The sequence below is a fragment of the Acomys russatus genome, chromosome 17 (genome assembly GCF_903995435.1).
Source record: "Acomys russatus chromosome 17, mAcoRus1.1, whole genome shotgun sequence".
In the NCBI taxonomy this organism is placed as follows: domain Eukaryota; kingdom Metazoa; phylum Chordata; class Mammalia; order Rodentia; family Muridae; genus Acomys; species Acomys russatus.
In genome coordinates, this window is record NC_067153.1 from 44,645,091 (window position 1) to 44,661,421 (window position 16,331).

The window sequence follows — 16,331 nt, forward strand, 5'->3', positions numbered from 1 at the left end:
CATGAACAGGGAGGCTAGAGCTGCCCTCCCAGAGGCTGTGGTTCAGCTAGCTCTCTGCCTACCTTGCTTCCAGCCTTTCCTAAGAGGGGTGCCTTGCTGATGCCCTCCGCCTGGAGGCCAACCTCTGACAAGTCTCATGGGATGGATTCCCAGGGTGCCTCACCGAACAAGCCAGGTGGACGCCGGGATGCCTTTTTTTCTGCCCTACCCATTTTTTTTTTTCTCTTTGCCCGTATCAATATGCCAGGCAGCTGATCCAAGGTGAGAGGCCTTACACAGAGACCCAACTGTTCAGGGACGGGGATGGGGGGTAAGGGTGCTGTGCCCCTGAGAGCTGGGCACTGCCTTGTCTCCCCACTGAAAGATAAGGAAGTTTAAAAAAAAAAAAAAAGGTAAGGAAGTTGACATGCAGAGAGGCCAGCTTCATGAAAAGCTCCAGAGCCACAAACTGCTCCCACATTGTCAAGCAGGATGACTACTGAGGGGCAGGGCCCTCAGGACAATTGTTATACATATTTAAATTTGCAACTCTATTATTGATTTTTTTTTTTTTTGAGACACTATCTATGTAATCTAGGTTGGTCTCAATCTCAATATGTTGCTTAGCAGGAGGGGACTGGAGGGCATCTTGAACTGCCAATCCACTTGTTACCACCTCCTAAGTGCTGGCATTGAAGAGGGCATACCACCATGCCTGTGTTTTATTTTGTTTTGTTGTGTTGTGTTTTTGAGACAGGGTTTCTCTGTGTAGCCCTGGTTGTCCTGGACTCCCTTTGTAGACGCGGCTGGTCTTGAATTTACAGTGATCTGCCTGCCTCTGCCTCCCGAGTGCTGGGATTAAAAGCGTGTGCCACCATGCCTTGCTGCTGCTGCTTCTTCTTTTTTTTTTTTTTAAGTTTTATTTATTTTATGTGTATGAGTGTTCTGTCTACATGAATGTATGTGTGTTATGTGTGTGCCTGGTGTTCACAAAGGCCAGAAGAAAGTATCCTATTCCCTGCAACTGGAGTTACAGATGGTTTTGAGCCACCAGGTGGGTACTGGAAACTGAAACTGGGTCCCCTGGAGAAGGAGCCAGTACACATAACCACTAAGCCATCTCCTCAACCCCTCATGCCTGTCTGAAATTGGACACATTTTGACATATACCTATGAATCCATCACCACCCACAAGCAAAGCACTGGACTGTGTGTTACACACACACCCCCACCAGGTTTCCTCATCCCCTTTGATCTCCCCTTTATGGCTCTCCCTGCTCCATCCCCAGGCACCCACTAATCTATTGTTTTTAGATTAGATGACATTTTCTGTACTTTTCTCTAAATGGAATCAAACAGTATGTGTTCTTCCCTCTTAGACTGGTTGACATCTGCATGTCGTCCATGTTGTCCCCTGCCATCAGTGATTCAGTACTTATTGTCACACATTCATGGTCCCTAGCATGGCCGTACACATGACCTCTCCAACCACGAAAAGATACTAAAATGGTTCCACTTTGAAGTTCCTTTTATTTTTATTTTATTTATTTATCGCTTTGAGACAGGGGTCTCACTATGTAGCCCAGGCTGTCCTGGAACTCACTATGCAGATCAAGCTGGCCTCGAACTCACAGAGACTGCCTGCCTTTGCTTCCTGAATGCTGTGTTTTGGTTTCTTTTCTTTCTTTCTTTCTTTCTTCTTCTTCTTCTTTTTCTTCTTTTTTTTCTCGAGACAGGGTCTCTCTGTGTTAGCCTTGGCTGTCCTGGACTCACTTTGTAGACCAGGCTGGCCTTGAACTCTCCTCGATCCACCTGTCTCTGCCTCCCGAGAATGCTGTTTTGAAAAACAAAAACAAACAAACAAAAACAATATAAAGGCTGAGTGTGGTGGTGCACACCTCTAAGCCCCAGCACTAGGGAGGCAGAAACAGGTGGATCACTGTGTGTTTGAGGCCAGCCTGGTTTACAAAGCAAGTCCAAGGCAGCTAAGGCTACACAGAGAAACCTTACCTCAAAAAACCAAAACAACAACAACAACAACAAAAGAACAACATAAAGGCTGTGCCACCAAGCACTACACAGCACTACTTCTTATGAGAAATACATAGATATGAAAAGGTTAGGTCATCTGGTAAACATATGATGGTCACAAAGGTCTCCTCTGGGTTTTATTTGTTTGTTTGTTTACTCGAGACAGGGTCTCAATGTATAGCGCTGGCTGGCCTGGAATTGGCCATGCAGACCATGCTAGCTTTAAATATTCCTGACTCTGCTGGAGGTGCTGGCACACGCCTTTAATCCCAGCACTCAGGAAGCAGAGGCAGGTGGATTGCTGCAAGTTGAAGGCCAGCCTGGTCTACAAAGCAAGTCTAGGACAGCCAGGGCTACACAGAGAAACCCTGTCTGAAACCAAACCAACCAAACAACCAAACAAAAAAACCCAAAAAACCTCTTCCTGCTTCTGTGTCCTGAGAGCTTCAGGAGGCATGTGTGTGTGACCACAGATGTGTGTCACCACACCTGACTTTCCTGTTTTCTTAATTTTAAAAATTACATCTATTGGTTTATACTATGTGGGGTATGTCAGGGGTACACGCACCACCGGCACACTTGTGGAATCAGAGTATGACTTGCTGGGTTCTTTCTTTCTACCGTATGGGTTCCAGGGCTTAAAATTGTCAGGTTGATGACAGGCACCATTACCTGTGTTTTCTTTCAAAAGTTCCATAGTTCAGAGTGACAGGATACCTCAACTGGTAAGGCTTCAGACCTTAAAGCAAAAAAAGGCCCAGTGCTCAATTCTTTAGGGCTGGAGAGATGGCTCAGAGGTTAAGAGCACTGGCTGCTCTTCCAGAGGTCTTGAGTTCAATTCCCAGCAACCACATGGTGGCTCATAGCCATCTACAGTGAGACCTGGTGCCCCCTTCTGACAGGTAGGCACACTTTATACATAATAAATAAATAAATCCTTAAAAAAAAAGTTTCAAAGTTCTACATTTCTGCACTCTGACTGGCTCTGGTGGCTTCATGGAGTTACCTACACTTTGCCTCTCTCTCCCATTCCTCTAATCTTGTGTTTTTTGGTGTGTGTGTGTGTGTGTGTGTGTGTGTGTGTGTGAGAGAGAGAGAGAGAGAGAGAGAGAGAGAGAGAGAGAGAGAGAGAGAGAGAGAGAGAGAGAGAGAGAGTCTCTCTGTGTTAGCCTTGACTGTCCTGGACTCACTTTGTAGACCAGGCTGGCCTGGAACTCACAACGATCCGCCTGCCTCTGCCTCCCCAGTGCTGGGATTAAAGGCGTGCGCCGCCAGGCCCGGCTCATTCCTCTAATTTTGGGTCTAGCGTCACCACCTACCCCACTGGGGTACCCTCAGTGCCAAGCCCAAGGGATCGCACCAGTTTCCTGTGGTGGCCCTTGGCACAAGTACGGGCCCTGGCTCCTCCCCTACTGGCTGTCTAGAAAGCCTGCCAGGGCTGGGCTGGAGCCTTCTTTAGCTGGCATGGAATGGAAGGCAGGATGACAAGGCTTTGTTCCCATCCCCCTCCTCTGCCACCAGAATGCCCCATCGCACCCTAAGAACAGGGTCTGCGGCTTCTCCACAGCAAGCTCAGGGCCTAGCATAAAGGAGGGTTTTGGAAAGGCTTGCCCATTGAATACATGAAAGAAAAGTTCGGTTATAAAAGCAGCAACCAGCCAGGCGTGATGGCTTTTAATCCCAGCACTTGGGAGGCAGAGGCAGGCGGATTGCTGTGAGTTCGAGGACAGCCTGGTCTACAAAGCGAGTCTAGGACAGCCAAGACTACACAGGGAAACCCTGTCTCGAACTGGCCCCGCCCCGAGACAAAGCGGCACCGACTTCCCACCTGGGCTGAATGGCTTATGATGTGGCACTGCGGGTTTCTCCAAGGTCGCCTTCTGCTGCTGGCCCGCCTTCCGTGCGTATATACTAGGCTTATTTCTGCCCCCTACCCTCTGAAACATCTCTCCTGCTAGGGGTCTTCAATTGACCGTGTAGGTTCCAAGCCTGCTCCTAGGGCAGCCCCTCTTCCCTTGATTGTCCAGTCAGTCTAAAGAGTCCCTTGATCACTAGCGACTTTCTTTGCCTGTGATTATCTTTCTTTTAGAAAAAAAAAAAAAAAAAAAAAATTAACAACCGTGCGTGGTGGTGCACGCTTTTAATCCCAGCACTCGGGAGGCAGAGGCAGGCAGATCATTGAGTTTGAGGCCAGCCTGGTCTACAAAGTGAGTCCAGGATAGTGAAGGCTAACAGAGAGACCCTGTCTCAAAATGCAAAAAAAAAAAAAAAAAAAAAAAAAAAAAAAAAAAAAAAAAAAAAAAGAAAAGAAAAATAAAAATTAACAGCCAGGTGATGGTAGGGAACACTTCTAAACCCAATACTTAGAAGGCAGAGGGCAAGCTGATCTCTGAGTTCAAGGCCAGCCTGGTTTACAGAGTAGTTTCCAGACAGCCAAAATTACCTTTCCTTTTGCTAAAACAACAAAACAAAACAAAATAAGACAAAAATAAAAGATTTCTTTTTACCTTTTTACATTTTTATTATTGTTTTATTAATTTTTATTTTTTATTTATTTTTATTTTTTTTGGCTTTTCGAGACAGAGTTTCTCTGTGTAGCCTTGGATCCATGTCCTGGACTCACTTTGTAGACCAGGCTGGCCTGGAACTTACAAAGATCTGCCTGCCTCTGCCTCCATGTGCTGGGATTAAAGGTGTGTGCCACCATGCCTGGCTTCCTCCTATCATTATCTTTTATTTATTTATTTTTAAAGATTTATTTATTATTTATACAGTATTCTGCCCACATGTGTGCCTGCAGGCCAGCAGAGGCACCAGATCTCACTATAGATGGTTGTGAGCCACCATGTGGTTGCTGGGAATTGAACTCAGGACCTCTGGAAGAGCAGCCAGGGCTCTTGACCTCTGAGCCATCTCTCCAGCCCCTTCCTATCATTATCTTAAGGGCACAGGCTTACCATGTAACTTGAAAAAATTTTACCTTATATATGAGATTTGTGGTGCTTCTTGGTTTTTTGCTCATTGTTTTGTTTTTACCTGTGTGTGTGTGTGTGTGTGTGTGTGTGTGTGTGTGTGTGTGTGTGTAAGTTAATGGACAACTTTTGAGAGTCAGTTTTCTCTTACCATGTGGATCTCAGGGATCACCTTTGAAGATCAGGTTGGTAGCAAGTTACTGCCTGGTGAACCTTCTGGTTAGCTCCATTCCCCCCCCCAGCCCCCACCCTCCAGTTATCTTCAGCTTCCTCTGCCCGCATCTCCCCCAGCCCACACGGTCTCCTGTAAGCTGTGTTGGCTTCAAACTCCCTGTATCGTCAAGGGTGACCTTGACCTCCACCTCTCATGTCCTGGGACTAGAGGCCTGCACCAGCACCCCCAGTTTACCAGTGCTGGGGATAGAGCCAGGGGTTCACGAATGCTGGGCAAGCGCTCTCCCAGTTGAGGTACTACTCCAGTCCCAGGGTTTGTTGCTGTTGTTTTGGTAATCTAGAGAACCTCACTTCAAGAGACAGGAATCTCCTATTCATCTTCTATTTTCCTCCTGCCTAAAAAAGTGTCAGCGCTCGCGGAGCGGAGGGAGGCTCTGCGCTCTTTGTCTCTTATAGGGCTGTGATGCGCAAGGTTAGGCATGGACTCTACCACTGAACTCGTTCCTGAGACCATGTTGAATGCTGGATATTGTGTGTGGAATAGAGTGGATCAGGCTGGGCAGAGCTAGAACCGTGGGGTCTGGGCTGCAGGCCCCTTCTCCTTTTCAGCCTTCCCTAGCTCTGCTGCAGCCCAGGAGTAGTTTGCTCAGGTCATGTGTATGGAGGATGACTTAGCTGTCCCATGGTCCTCCCTAAGAACTAGCCCATTCATTTCACCCTTTCTACTCAGGAATGGTGTCACAGGGCTGCCCTACTGGCCAGGAACTGCTCAAGTGGCCTAGGTAGAGGGGGGCCTGGCTCCACTGTTGCTTATTCTACAAATGGGATGTTTGTCAGGAGAGTTTCAAGGTTACACAGTGAATTGGCAGCTTTGAGGACCTGGAACCCACTTCTCTCGCTCGCTTCAAGTGAAATTCCCAGTGTTCAAAGTCATGTCACCAGGGGCTTGGAGGCTTTCTGGCTGGGCCCAGGCAAGACTTGGCCAGACTGGTCAGATGCAGGGCAGGGGGGAGGGGGTGTACCTCACAAGGAAAAGATGGTGGTAGAGGCCACAGAGTGCTATCCTTACCCTATGGCCTAAGGACACTGACTCAGGCAATGGCAGGGGATAGGTTCACTGTGAGTCACTGGTTTTTCTCTAGCTGCCTCTCCAGGGAGAGACTCCCAGGAGGTTTCAGGGACACATGTCAAAGGCTGGTCCTATCCTGAGGCAAGAGGCTGGGCCCAAGAGAAGGGGAGAGTTCTACACACTCCTGCTGAGACAAGCAGCCTCCCATCTAGGCAGAGGGCAGGGCAGACAGAGCTCAAGGCCTGCTGGCAGAGCAGTGTCCTCTTCCACCCCAGCTTGGGTTTCGGCCTGTTTGCTGATACGGGGAGGTGTAACTGGACTGGGCTGGCCAGCACATTTGAAGATGGACAATAAAGCCATGATGAAAATGATACTGGCCTTGTTTAATCCAGACCTGCCAATGAGCTCAGCACTTTCCACCCATTATTTCATTTTCACAAGGAGGTGCGATTATTAGCCCCACCTTGGGAGGAGATGAGACACAGAGACAGGGGAGCAGTTTGCTCAAGGTCTCCCAGCAGGCGGTGGTAGGGTGGGACTGGAACCTGTGCTGAGGAGCAAGTGCACTCTTCCTGACAGGCTCCCATGGAGAGAGAGGTGGCCTTGCCTTTCTCTTTATGTTCTCTCTTCACTGCTTCGAGGGGCTGTATTCTCCCAGAAGCCTAGTGCTTATAAGCCCTGCAGGTGTTCTGCTAGCTGTGGTACCAGGACGGGAGCTCATGCATAAACGAGCAGCGAGGCCTTTTGAGGAGGAACAACCCTTTCCCAGTCTACTGGAGTATTATTTTTTTATTCATTTATGGTTTATTTACTTGTTTCCGGTTTTTGAGACAAGGTTTCTCTGTGTAATCCTGGCTACACTGGAACTGGCTCTGTAAACCAGGCTGGCCTCAAACTTAAGAGATCTACCTGCCTCTGCCTCCCAAGTGCTGGGAATAAATGTGTGCACTACCACTGCCTGGCTATTATTATTATTATTATTATTATTATTATTATTATTATTATTATTATTAGCTTGGTGGCCAGTGACCTTGCCCATTGAGTCATCTTTCTTTGGCCTCAGAATACTTTTGTGTTGGCTCTGTTTCTTAACAATTAAACTTTACTATACAACCCAACTAGCTTACACAAGAAGGAAAAAAGGTTAAAGGGACAAAAGAGTGAACCTTCTGGTATCCGTTCCACAGGACGGGTCCTTAGGTGTTTCGCTGGTCCAGCCTGTTCTCTGCTCCACGCGTGCTCAAGCCTGGGCTGAACCTGCTGTTCTCTTCTCCCCACCTCCCTGAGTCACGTGGGAAGGGCGGTCTCCTTCTCCTATTGAGGGTCCATTAGAAAAAAAAATAGCCCAGGTGGGGTTCCCAGGTCTGCTTCCTGAATTCCAGGCCCAGGATGGCCCCAGTCAGTCAGTCACAAGGTATTCATGGGGTGCCCCAAGGGTAAAGCCCGCCAAGACTGCTTCCACCTGTGACAAAGCTTAATCTTTCCCACACTTTTGTTTTTGTTTTTTTGAGACAGGGTTTCTCTGTGTTAGCCTTGGCTGTCCTGGACTTGCTTGGTAGACCAGGCTGGCCTTGAACTCACAGCGATCCACCTGCCTCTGCCTCCCGAGTGCTGGGAGTCACCATGCCCGGCTCCCAGAATACTCTTTTTACCTACCTCTCATTGCAGGAGGGGCCCCAGGCAGCCTCTTGATCCTATAGGTCTCCTTCCTCACTCCTCTTCAGAGCCATTGAGTTGTTTGGAACTAAGTAGAGGTCTGCAAATGTGAAGGCGCCATGGGAGACTGGCTGGGCCTGACTGTTCAAATCTGGAGTATCTGTACCTTGAACTGGAAGGGCTGGCTGTTCCAGAAGCTTTAGCATGGGCTGGGCATCACTCAGCCCTTCATGTCCAAGTATGTGATACTGAGTGGAGCCAGGCAATCATGGTGCCTGCTGGGTCAGGACCTGTGTTTACAGACATATAAATAGGAGTAGCTGAAGGACCATGTCACCCCTGCCCTGGGACCCCTGCTGATGGAACCTGGACAGGAGGAAGAAGGACAGGCTGGCCTTCTGTGGTGACCCCTACAATTGACCCTGTGTAGACCAAGACCTCCCTTTGCTCCATAGGTTCTGTGGAAAGAAAATGGCCAACAGAGAGCGCTTGACATGAGGGCTGCTGGGACCCTACCTGGAAATTGGATGTGTGGTTTGAGTTTGTTTGTCTGGTTGGTTTCTTTCCGAGACAGGGTTTTTCTGTGTAGCTGGGGGACTGTCCTGGAACTTGCTCTGTTGACCAGGGTGACCTAAAACTCCTGGAGATCTGCCTCCTGAGTGCTGGGATTAAAGGTGTGGGCCATGGCCGGTAGTGGTGGCACACGCCGGTAGGATTTGCTGAAGGAGGCAGAGGCAGGAGGATCACGAGTTCGAGGCCAGCCTGGTCTGCCCATTGGCCGGCGGTGGTGGCACACAACTTTAATTCCAGCACTCAGAAGGCAGAAGCAGGCTGATCTTTGGAGTTTGAGGCCAGCTGGTCTACAAAGTGAGTCCAGGACAGCCAGGGCAACAAAGAGAAACCCTGTCTCAAAAAACCAAAGGGGGGAAAAAGGGATGGGCCACCAATGCCCAGTTGGCTTGAGTTTTCTAGCTATAGCACACGTTGGGTGGGGAGGACTGTATTGGCTTATCTACAAAGCCAACACAGAGCTTGGCTACCCTGCCCCAAGTTTTCTTCCCTGGTTCTCAGTTATATCAATTATTGGTGAGATGCCACACCTTCATATAAGGGCCTGACAGAGTCAGACAGGCCTCAAAGCCTCAGCTGACTACTTACTGATTTTGTAAATGTAGGAAGGAAGCAGCCTAATGCGGAACCCACTTCTAACTCTAAAATGGATAGAATGTCTTTACCACTGGGCTGCCATGAGGATGGAATAATCCAATGGCGACCTTCACAAACACTCTGCCTAGTCCAGCCCAGGTGCTGTAGGCAGCAATGATGTGTTAGGGCAGGAAGGCATGTCCTCAGGTCGCTGGGACAAGGAGACGGCTGAGGCCTTAAGGAAATCAGGTGATGCAGGTGCTGACTTTTGGGGCAGCTCTACAAGCACTGCAGTGGGAGCTGGAGGCAGGCAGTGGCACTGACTGAGAACCCAAGTGCTAAGCTGATGAACAGACTCTGGTTTAAAATGGTACACTCCAGTTTTAAAGACCAAGAGCACATGAATCCTAAGACTGACCAGGGCAGGAGCCATCCTTATCATCTTCCTCCAAGATATAGAAGGCTCCTAAAAAAAAAACCATCCCAGCCCCTGGCCATACTGCACATAAGCCGAGAGACCAGGGGTGGTAGGGGTGGGGTGGTGGCAGCTCCCGAGCCAGAACAGTTTGCACTGTGAAAAAGGACTGTGGTAGTGGGCACAGCAAAGGGTTAGGAGGTCAACCATGTGGACCCAGAGGTGAGCCACTGTGAGGGGACTAACAGTCTCCTGAGGCCACAGCAGTGCCCATGTCAAAGGGACTCCAGAAACAAAACAGGAGTAAGTGGAAGATTATTATATATCATGCTTTTAATACAAACTTAAAAAAATCTGGAACAATATAAACTGTACAGATTTGATCAATCTTTGTTTTGAAACTAAATCTCTAAACACACCAATGTCTCATTCCAAAATATTGCACAACGTTCTGAATACAAAATGTCTTGATTGCATTCTACCTTCACTAGAGAAAAAAAGGTCGTCATTGCCCTGCTCCCGGGCTCCTCTCTCCGGCTGCCTCAGTGTCTCTTCCCACCTCTGGGAGAGCTAAAGAGACTCTACAGAATCAAGAAAGAGCATTCTCGACTAACGAATGACTGACGTTTTCGATGAGCTAATCCACCTGCTGTTTTGTTCCTGGGTGAGAGGGATAGAGAGGATGAGGGGAAGGGGGAGGAAAAGGTTTCATGTTCCTATTTTTTAAAGTTTGTTTTTCCTGAAAAAATATTGGTTTCTCTCCTTTTAAGAAAAAATCTTGAAAAGAAAAAAAATTACATTTCTTACATTAGAAATATACATATATTATATATACCTCTTACATTTTACAAATGTAGCAAATTATTCAATACAAACGGACACCAAAAATGTAAAAAATAAAAAAAAAAGTTTTTCTACGAAACCAGGTAAATTAGTGCAGAGTTCTTTCCTTAAAAAAAATAAAATTGAAGCAAAAATGCCTAGATTTGCGATGAGACACTGAACTGGGCCCAAGAGCCCAGTCCAGGAGTCATGTTCCTGAACACTCATTTATTTTTCTTCCTATTTCAAAAGACATGAGGGGCTGGGCTCCAGTCTCCCCACGTGTGAGAAAACAAGCTGGCTTGGTGCAGGTGGTACCTGTGTTCATGTGGGAAGAGGGGCTGGAAATGGGGATAAGGCAACACCCAACTTGTCCCAGAGAAGTTATTTGCCTGGGCCATCACCTGCATGGGTGCTGAGGATGAAGGAACGGAGGCCCAGGATGGGCGAGCTGGAGAGGACTAGGGGGGAGATGGTACTGGGCTGAGAACGCAGGGCCTTGCCCTGCTGGGGGAGGTAGAGCTAGTGCCCAACACAAGAAGGGGTTGGCAGTGTCTGTCTGGGCTGAACTCACTGCCATGGCAGTTCCTACTTGGACTCCCTGGGGAGAGTGGAGTGAGATGGGGTGCCAGGGGCTTTGGTGCTTTCTGGTGAAGGGGCTTCTCTTGTCTGCCCAGGAGATTGTATCTCATAGCATCAAGGTCAAGTAGTACTAGATGAGGGCAGATATAGTATGGCAAGAGAGGAACCAAGAAGTTCTCAGGTGTGAATGCATTTACACCTACACCAAGAAGCACAGTCTCAATTCAAGGCCCGGGACCGTCCACCACAGGCACCGACTCCAAATTGTCTCCCACCCCTGCTCTGGGCTAAGGTCACACCACAGAGCTGCTGGAGTCTAGGGATTCCTCTTAGGCATCAGGTTTGGGTATTCCTCCCGCTCTTCAGAGATTCTTTCTTTCTTTTTGGTCAAAAACAAACAAAAGTGCAGATCTCTCTGCAGTCTGGAAAACCAACTCCTTTGCCCTGGAGTTTCTTAGGCTTTGCCACGTGTCACCCCACCACAGGTACAGCCCACCCTGGGCCCATCCCCCACCCTTGCACATAAATAAGCACTTTGTACAACCCAGAAATCACACCCAGAGAGGGAAGTTCCACGTGGCTTGGAATCCTTTAGAACACAACAGCAAGCCACACACACTCACAGGCACGAATGCACACATGAAAACAGACACGCACCCCACTTCTACCCTGCCCTAACCTCCGGCTCAGAGGAGGGCTCTGCTAGAGAAAGAGGCTGCATATATCTTGTCCAGGCCAGGAGTGGGTGAGGGATGGGGCCACAGGACAGAGAAGAATTTCAACTAGAAAAAGTGCTAACCTCACTATAGTCACAGATATTAGCTTTAGGGGAGGGCGTCAAGTGGCCAGTCAGCAGCTTCCTGTGGCCCAGCCTGAGAGGCAGCTTGAGGGTAGGGAGGGCCAGACCTATTTGGGTGGCAGGGCCTGAGAAGATAGCTAGAGTGGAGGCCATGACCACCAGGTAGCCTCTCCCTGCTCCAGGGGACGTGCGGCTCCAGCTGCTGCTCTTCCTTCCCTGTGAGCTTGAACACACCAATCCCAAAGGAGTGTGAGGGAAGGGGGAGGGAGGGGGGGAGGGAGAGAGGGAGCAGCAATTCACATCCAGACCATTCTCAGCGCAGGAAACCACTAATTAAAGATGTCATATAGAAAACTACGTGTAACAAAATAAAATTTCCAAAATCCAAACCAACCAAATGAAATCAGAGGCAGCAGGAAAATAGTGAGGGGCTGAGTTAAACACTTCACGCTTCAGGAGCCCCTCTTACTCTGTGCCTGGGGCAGATCTTTTTCCTAGCTTTGAGAATGAGAAGACGGGATCTTTGAGTATAGTCTTCTTTTCCTCTTTTGTTTGGCCTTTCCTTTCTCTTTTCTGTGGTCGTGGGTGCGTCTGGCCTGGCGGACAGGAAGATGGTCAGTTGGCCAGCACGACGGGCTGGAAGGGCTGGTTGGGATACTGCATGGTGTTCAGGTTGTAGCTGAGGCCGTCTACAAAGGGTGTTTTCTCCAAGAAGAGGCTGTTGGCGCCACCTCCAAACACCTGGGACACATCAAAGCTGCTGCTGTTGCAGGTGCCAGCTCCGCTGCTCCCAAAGGGGGCTGCCGTGCTGTTGCTCTGGCCGTCTGCCCCGTCAAAGAAGAGGCTAGGTGAGCCACCACCGTTGTACACAAACTCCTTGGCGTTAGGCGAAAGCTGGGACTGAGGGGCTGGGCTGGCTGTGATGAAGTTCAGTGAATGCATAGACAAAGAGAGGCTCCTGTGCTTCAGCAGGTTGTCTGTGGGTGAGCGCGCCATGCGAGGCTGCGGGAGCGGGGGCTGCTGGCTGCTGGCCCCGCTGCCAGCCATGCTCACGCCGCTTGATGCCCCACCACCTTTCTTCATCTTGGTGGAGCCAAATTTGGTGGCAGCAAAGGAGGCAGTAGTGAAGGTAATGGGCTGGGCGGATCGGGGGATGAAGGTGGGGCTAGGTGACTGGCCAAAGGGCGGCGATGGCGAGCTGGACAGGGAGCTGTCCTGGCTGCCAATGGGCACAAACACCTGGGCATCGGGGTTGAAGCTGCTCTTGATCTCCTTGTCCAGCTCTGGGGCACCGGCACCCTCACTGTCATCCAGGTATAGGACTTTCACAGTTCCCTTCTCCCCAATCTGGTAGGAGACCTCGAAAGGGTCAATCCAGACACTCAGCTCCTCAGGCACGTTGGCTCGCACATCCTCCACTGCTAGGCCGCTCCGCTTAGCGGCCAGCTCCACCACGGGGTCTACCACTTCCCCGATGTGGACACAGCGGAAGCCAGAACCCTTCAATGGCTTTTCAGGGTACCAGTGGCCCTCATACTTCTTTTTCAAAAGCCGCTCGAGTTCCTCTCCAAACAGGTCTGCCCGGCGCCGGGGCAGCTTGTTGTATAAATAGGAGATGATGAAGTTTAGGGCCACTTTGACTTCCAGCTGCATGATCCTCTCCTAGTGGGGACTCAGCGCAAGCCGAGAGCAGCAGCAGCAGACAAGTGACCCTGGGGTCCAGAGGGTTCTGGGGAGTGAGAAGGAGAGGCGCATGGTGAATATACTAGAAAGGCATCCGGCTCAGCCCACCCACACTGTGCCACATGCTGACCAATGAGAAAGCACAGACAGAAACCACAAGCGTTTGTACGCAGCTCTAGTGGGGCATGTCTTTCTTTCTTTTTGAGTTTCTATATAGCTCTGACTGGCCTACAGCTTACTATGTAGAAGACCAGGTTAGCCTTGAACTTGCTGTGACCTTACAGCTTCTGTTCCTGAGTGCTAGAATTACAGGCCTTGCATAATCACTCCTGGCGTTGGACAGATAATTTTTTTTAACCCTGGGTTTCCTCACCAGTAACCTGAGGTTCAAGGATAAAGCCCTCCCTTGTACCTGGTACTACTTAGTAGGCAGCTAAAATAGGAGTGCACCGAGCTTTCTACCATGTCGCGAATTCAGGACACTGTAAGAATGACATCTAATAACCAAGAAATAGAACCAGGCCCCCAATCGTGCTGGATGTAAGAAGTCACTTGCTGTCTTCATCAAGTTGTGCCCCAAAACTGTCAAAGGTGAAGACATGAGTTTCAAATTTTTAGCTGCCCTCCTTAAGCTGAACAAGATGCAGGTCACTGAACATGGAGGGTTACTGCCAACTTTTCCCTGGGGCTTGGACTCCAGTCAGATGCACCTGTCACCCTAGACCCCATAGGTGAATATGCTTTGGGGCTCAGTCTGGGTCTACAGAACCAATTTGAGAACTCAGTAGTGTAACCAAAGCTTGCATTTCCAACCAGCCTTCAGTAATGAGGACAAGGCCATGATCCTCCAAGGAAAAGGCAAAATCTGTTATACCCACAATCTGTCAGCCCACAAGGGAACTGTTGGACCAGGGGCGCACAGGGAACGTGCAGGAAGCAGGGCCTTGGAGGCTGGCAGGGCATTAAAAGAAGCAGCAGTGTGGCTTGAGGGAATCTCTGTAGTTTCTGGCAAGGTTAAGAGTGATGAGGATGGCAGAGGGAAGAAATTTTCCATCACCCACAGCTTCCAGCTGGGGACCCATCATCACTCAGTCTCCCAGGGACGGCCTGACCACCTGTCCTCGGCAGCAGATCAGACTTATCTAGGGTTTGGAGAACCCCGCAGGAGGCGGCCCAGCATAAACACTCAGATTGTTATTTTGGGATTCTCTCATAGCCGGATCCCACTGAGGTCAAAAAGCTTTATTCCCTAGGTCTGGGCAAGCCTCGTGTTTCAGGAAGGTGCTCTGTGAGGACCTGGAGCTAAGGCTTTTAATCTCTTCTTTCTCCAAAATAATGGCTTCTAGAGGCCAGCTTAGGGAGAAGATGAACTGAAAAGGCCACCTATGGAAGGCAAGGCCAGAGTGTGTCTCTGACCAGAACTTTGGGCAAAGCTACGCTGCGGAACTCAGCAGAGACAGGGCTGACCTATGTCCCACCAAGGCCATCTTCTGTCCTGTGTGGGACTCAGGGCTGTATTTTGAAGTCTCCAGGCACTAGGTTTAGATTACTATAATGCACCCCCCCCCCTTTTTTCCTGTTTTTTGAGAAAGGGTTTCCCTGTGTAGCCCTGGCTGTTCTTTTTTTTTTTTTGCCCTGGCTGTTCTTGAACTCACTGTGATCCATCTGTCTGGTCCTCCGAAGAGCTGGGATTAAAGGCAGCCTATAACACATTCTTATGTTAATTCTCAGGTGGCGGGCTGCCCAGGGCTCCTGAGGGGCATGCTTAGAACTGAATCTTCAGAAGGGACTTGTGATGTGTGTGTACCAGGGAAGGCACTCAAGAGTCCATCTGCAGGGGCTGGAGAGATGGCTCAGTGGTTAAGAGCACCGCCTGCTCTTCCAAAGGTCCTGAGTTCAATTCCCAGCAACCACATGGTGGCTCATGACCATCTGTAATGTGATATCATGCCCTCTTCTGGCTTTCAGGGGTACATGCAAGCAGAGCACTGTATACATAATAAATAAATAAATCTTTAAAAAAAAAAAAAAAAAAAAAAAAAAGAGTCCATCTGCAACCTCACTGAGTCACCTTCAATCTTGGTATGAGAGACAGAAAGGAACTGCAAAACTCAAAGCTAGTCACTTTATACACTTAGGCCCTCTCCCATGTAGGCGTGAGTGGGGCTTGAGCGGGGCATGGTGACTTGAGCCTGTGAGCTCAGCACTTGGGAGGCAGAAGCAACAAAACTGGGAGTTCAAGTCCAGCCAAACTAAACCACCAAGAACTATGTTCAAGCAGCTCATGCCTTCCGCATTGATAGCTTAAGAATGAAGGTTTGCCAGGCTGGAGAGATGGCTCAGAGGTTAAGAGCACTGGCTGCTCTTCCAGAGGTCCTGAGTTCAATTCCCAGCAACCACATGGTGGCTTGTAATCATCTAAAATGAGATCTGGACATCCAGACAGAGCACTGTATACATTATAATAAATAAGTCTATAAAAAAAAAAAAAAGGAAAAAGAATGAAGGTTTGAGCGGGGTGAGGTGGCGCACACCTTTAATCCCAGTACTTGGGAGGCAGAGGAAGGCGGATCGCTGTGAGTTAGAGGACAGCCTAGTCTACAAAGCAAGTTTGGGACAGCCAAGGATACACAGAGAAACCTTGCCTCAAAAAACAAAAACCAAACCAAACAAACAAACAACCCCCCTAAAACCAAAACAAAACAAAAAACCCCAACCAACCAAACAGAAAAAGAGTGGAGGTTTGAAGGACTAGAGAAACGGATCAGTAGCACCCACTGCTCCTCCAGAGGACACGAGTCTGGCTCACAGTGCACATGCCAGGCAGATCACAACAGCCTGTAACTCTAGTTCCAGAGAATCTGATGCCTCTGGCCTCCTCAGTTACCTGCAACTCATGTGTACATATGAAAATACATATATCTATGTGTAATTAAAAATAATAAAAAAGAATGGGGCCAGGCATGGTGGCACATGCCTTTAATCACAGCAGAGGCAGGCAGA

At 49.1% G+C, this 16,331-nt stretch overlaps 1 protein-coding gene across 1 annotated transcript; it reads right to left on the reverse strand.

The window, feature by feature from the left end:
* Positions 1-12,169: 12,169 nt before the first annotated feature.
* Positions 12,170-13,343, reverse strand: Tob2 (transducer of ERBB2, 2). Its single transcript, XM_051160047.1, has one exon. It carries the CDS (start codon positions 13,296-13,298, stop codon positions 12,261-12,263), a length of 1,038 nt encoding a protein of 345 aa, XP_051016004.1. The 5' UTR covers positions 13,299-13,343; the 3' UTR covers positions 12,170-12,260.
* Between the last annotated feature and the right edge of the window lie 2,988 nt (positions 13,344-16,331).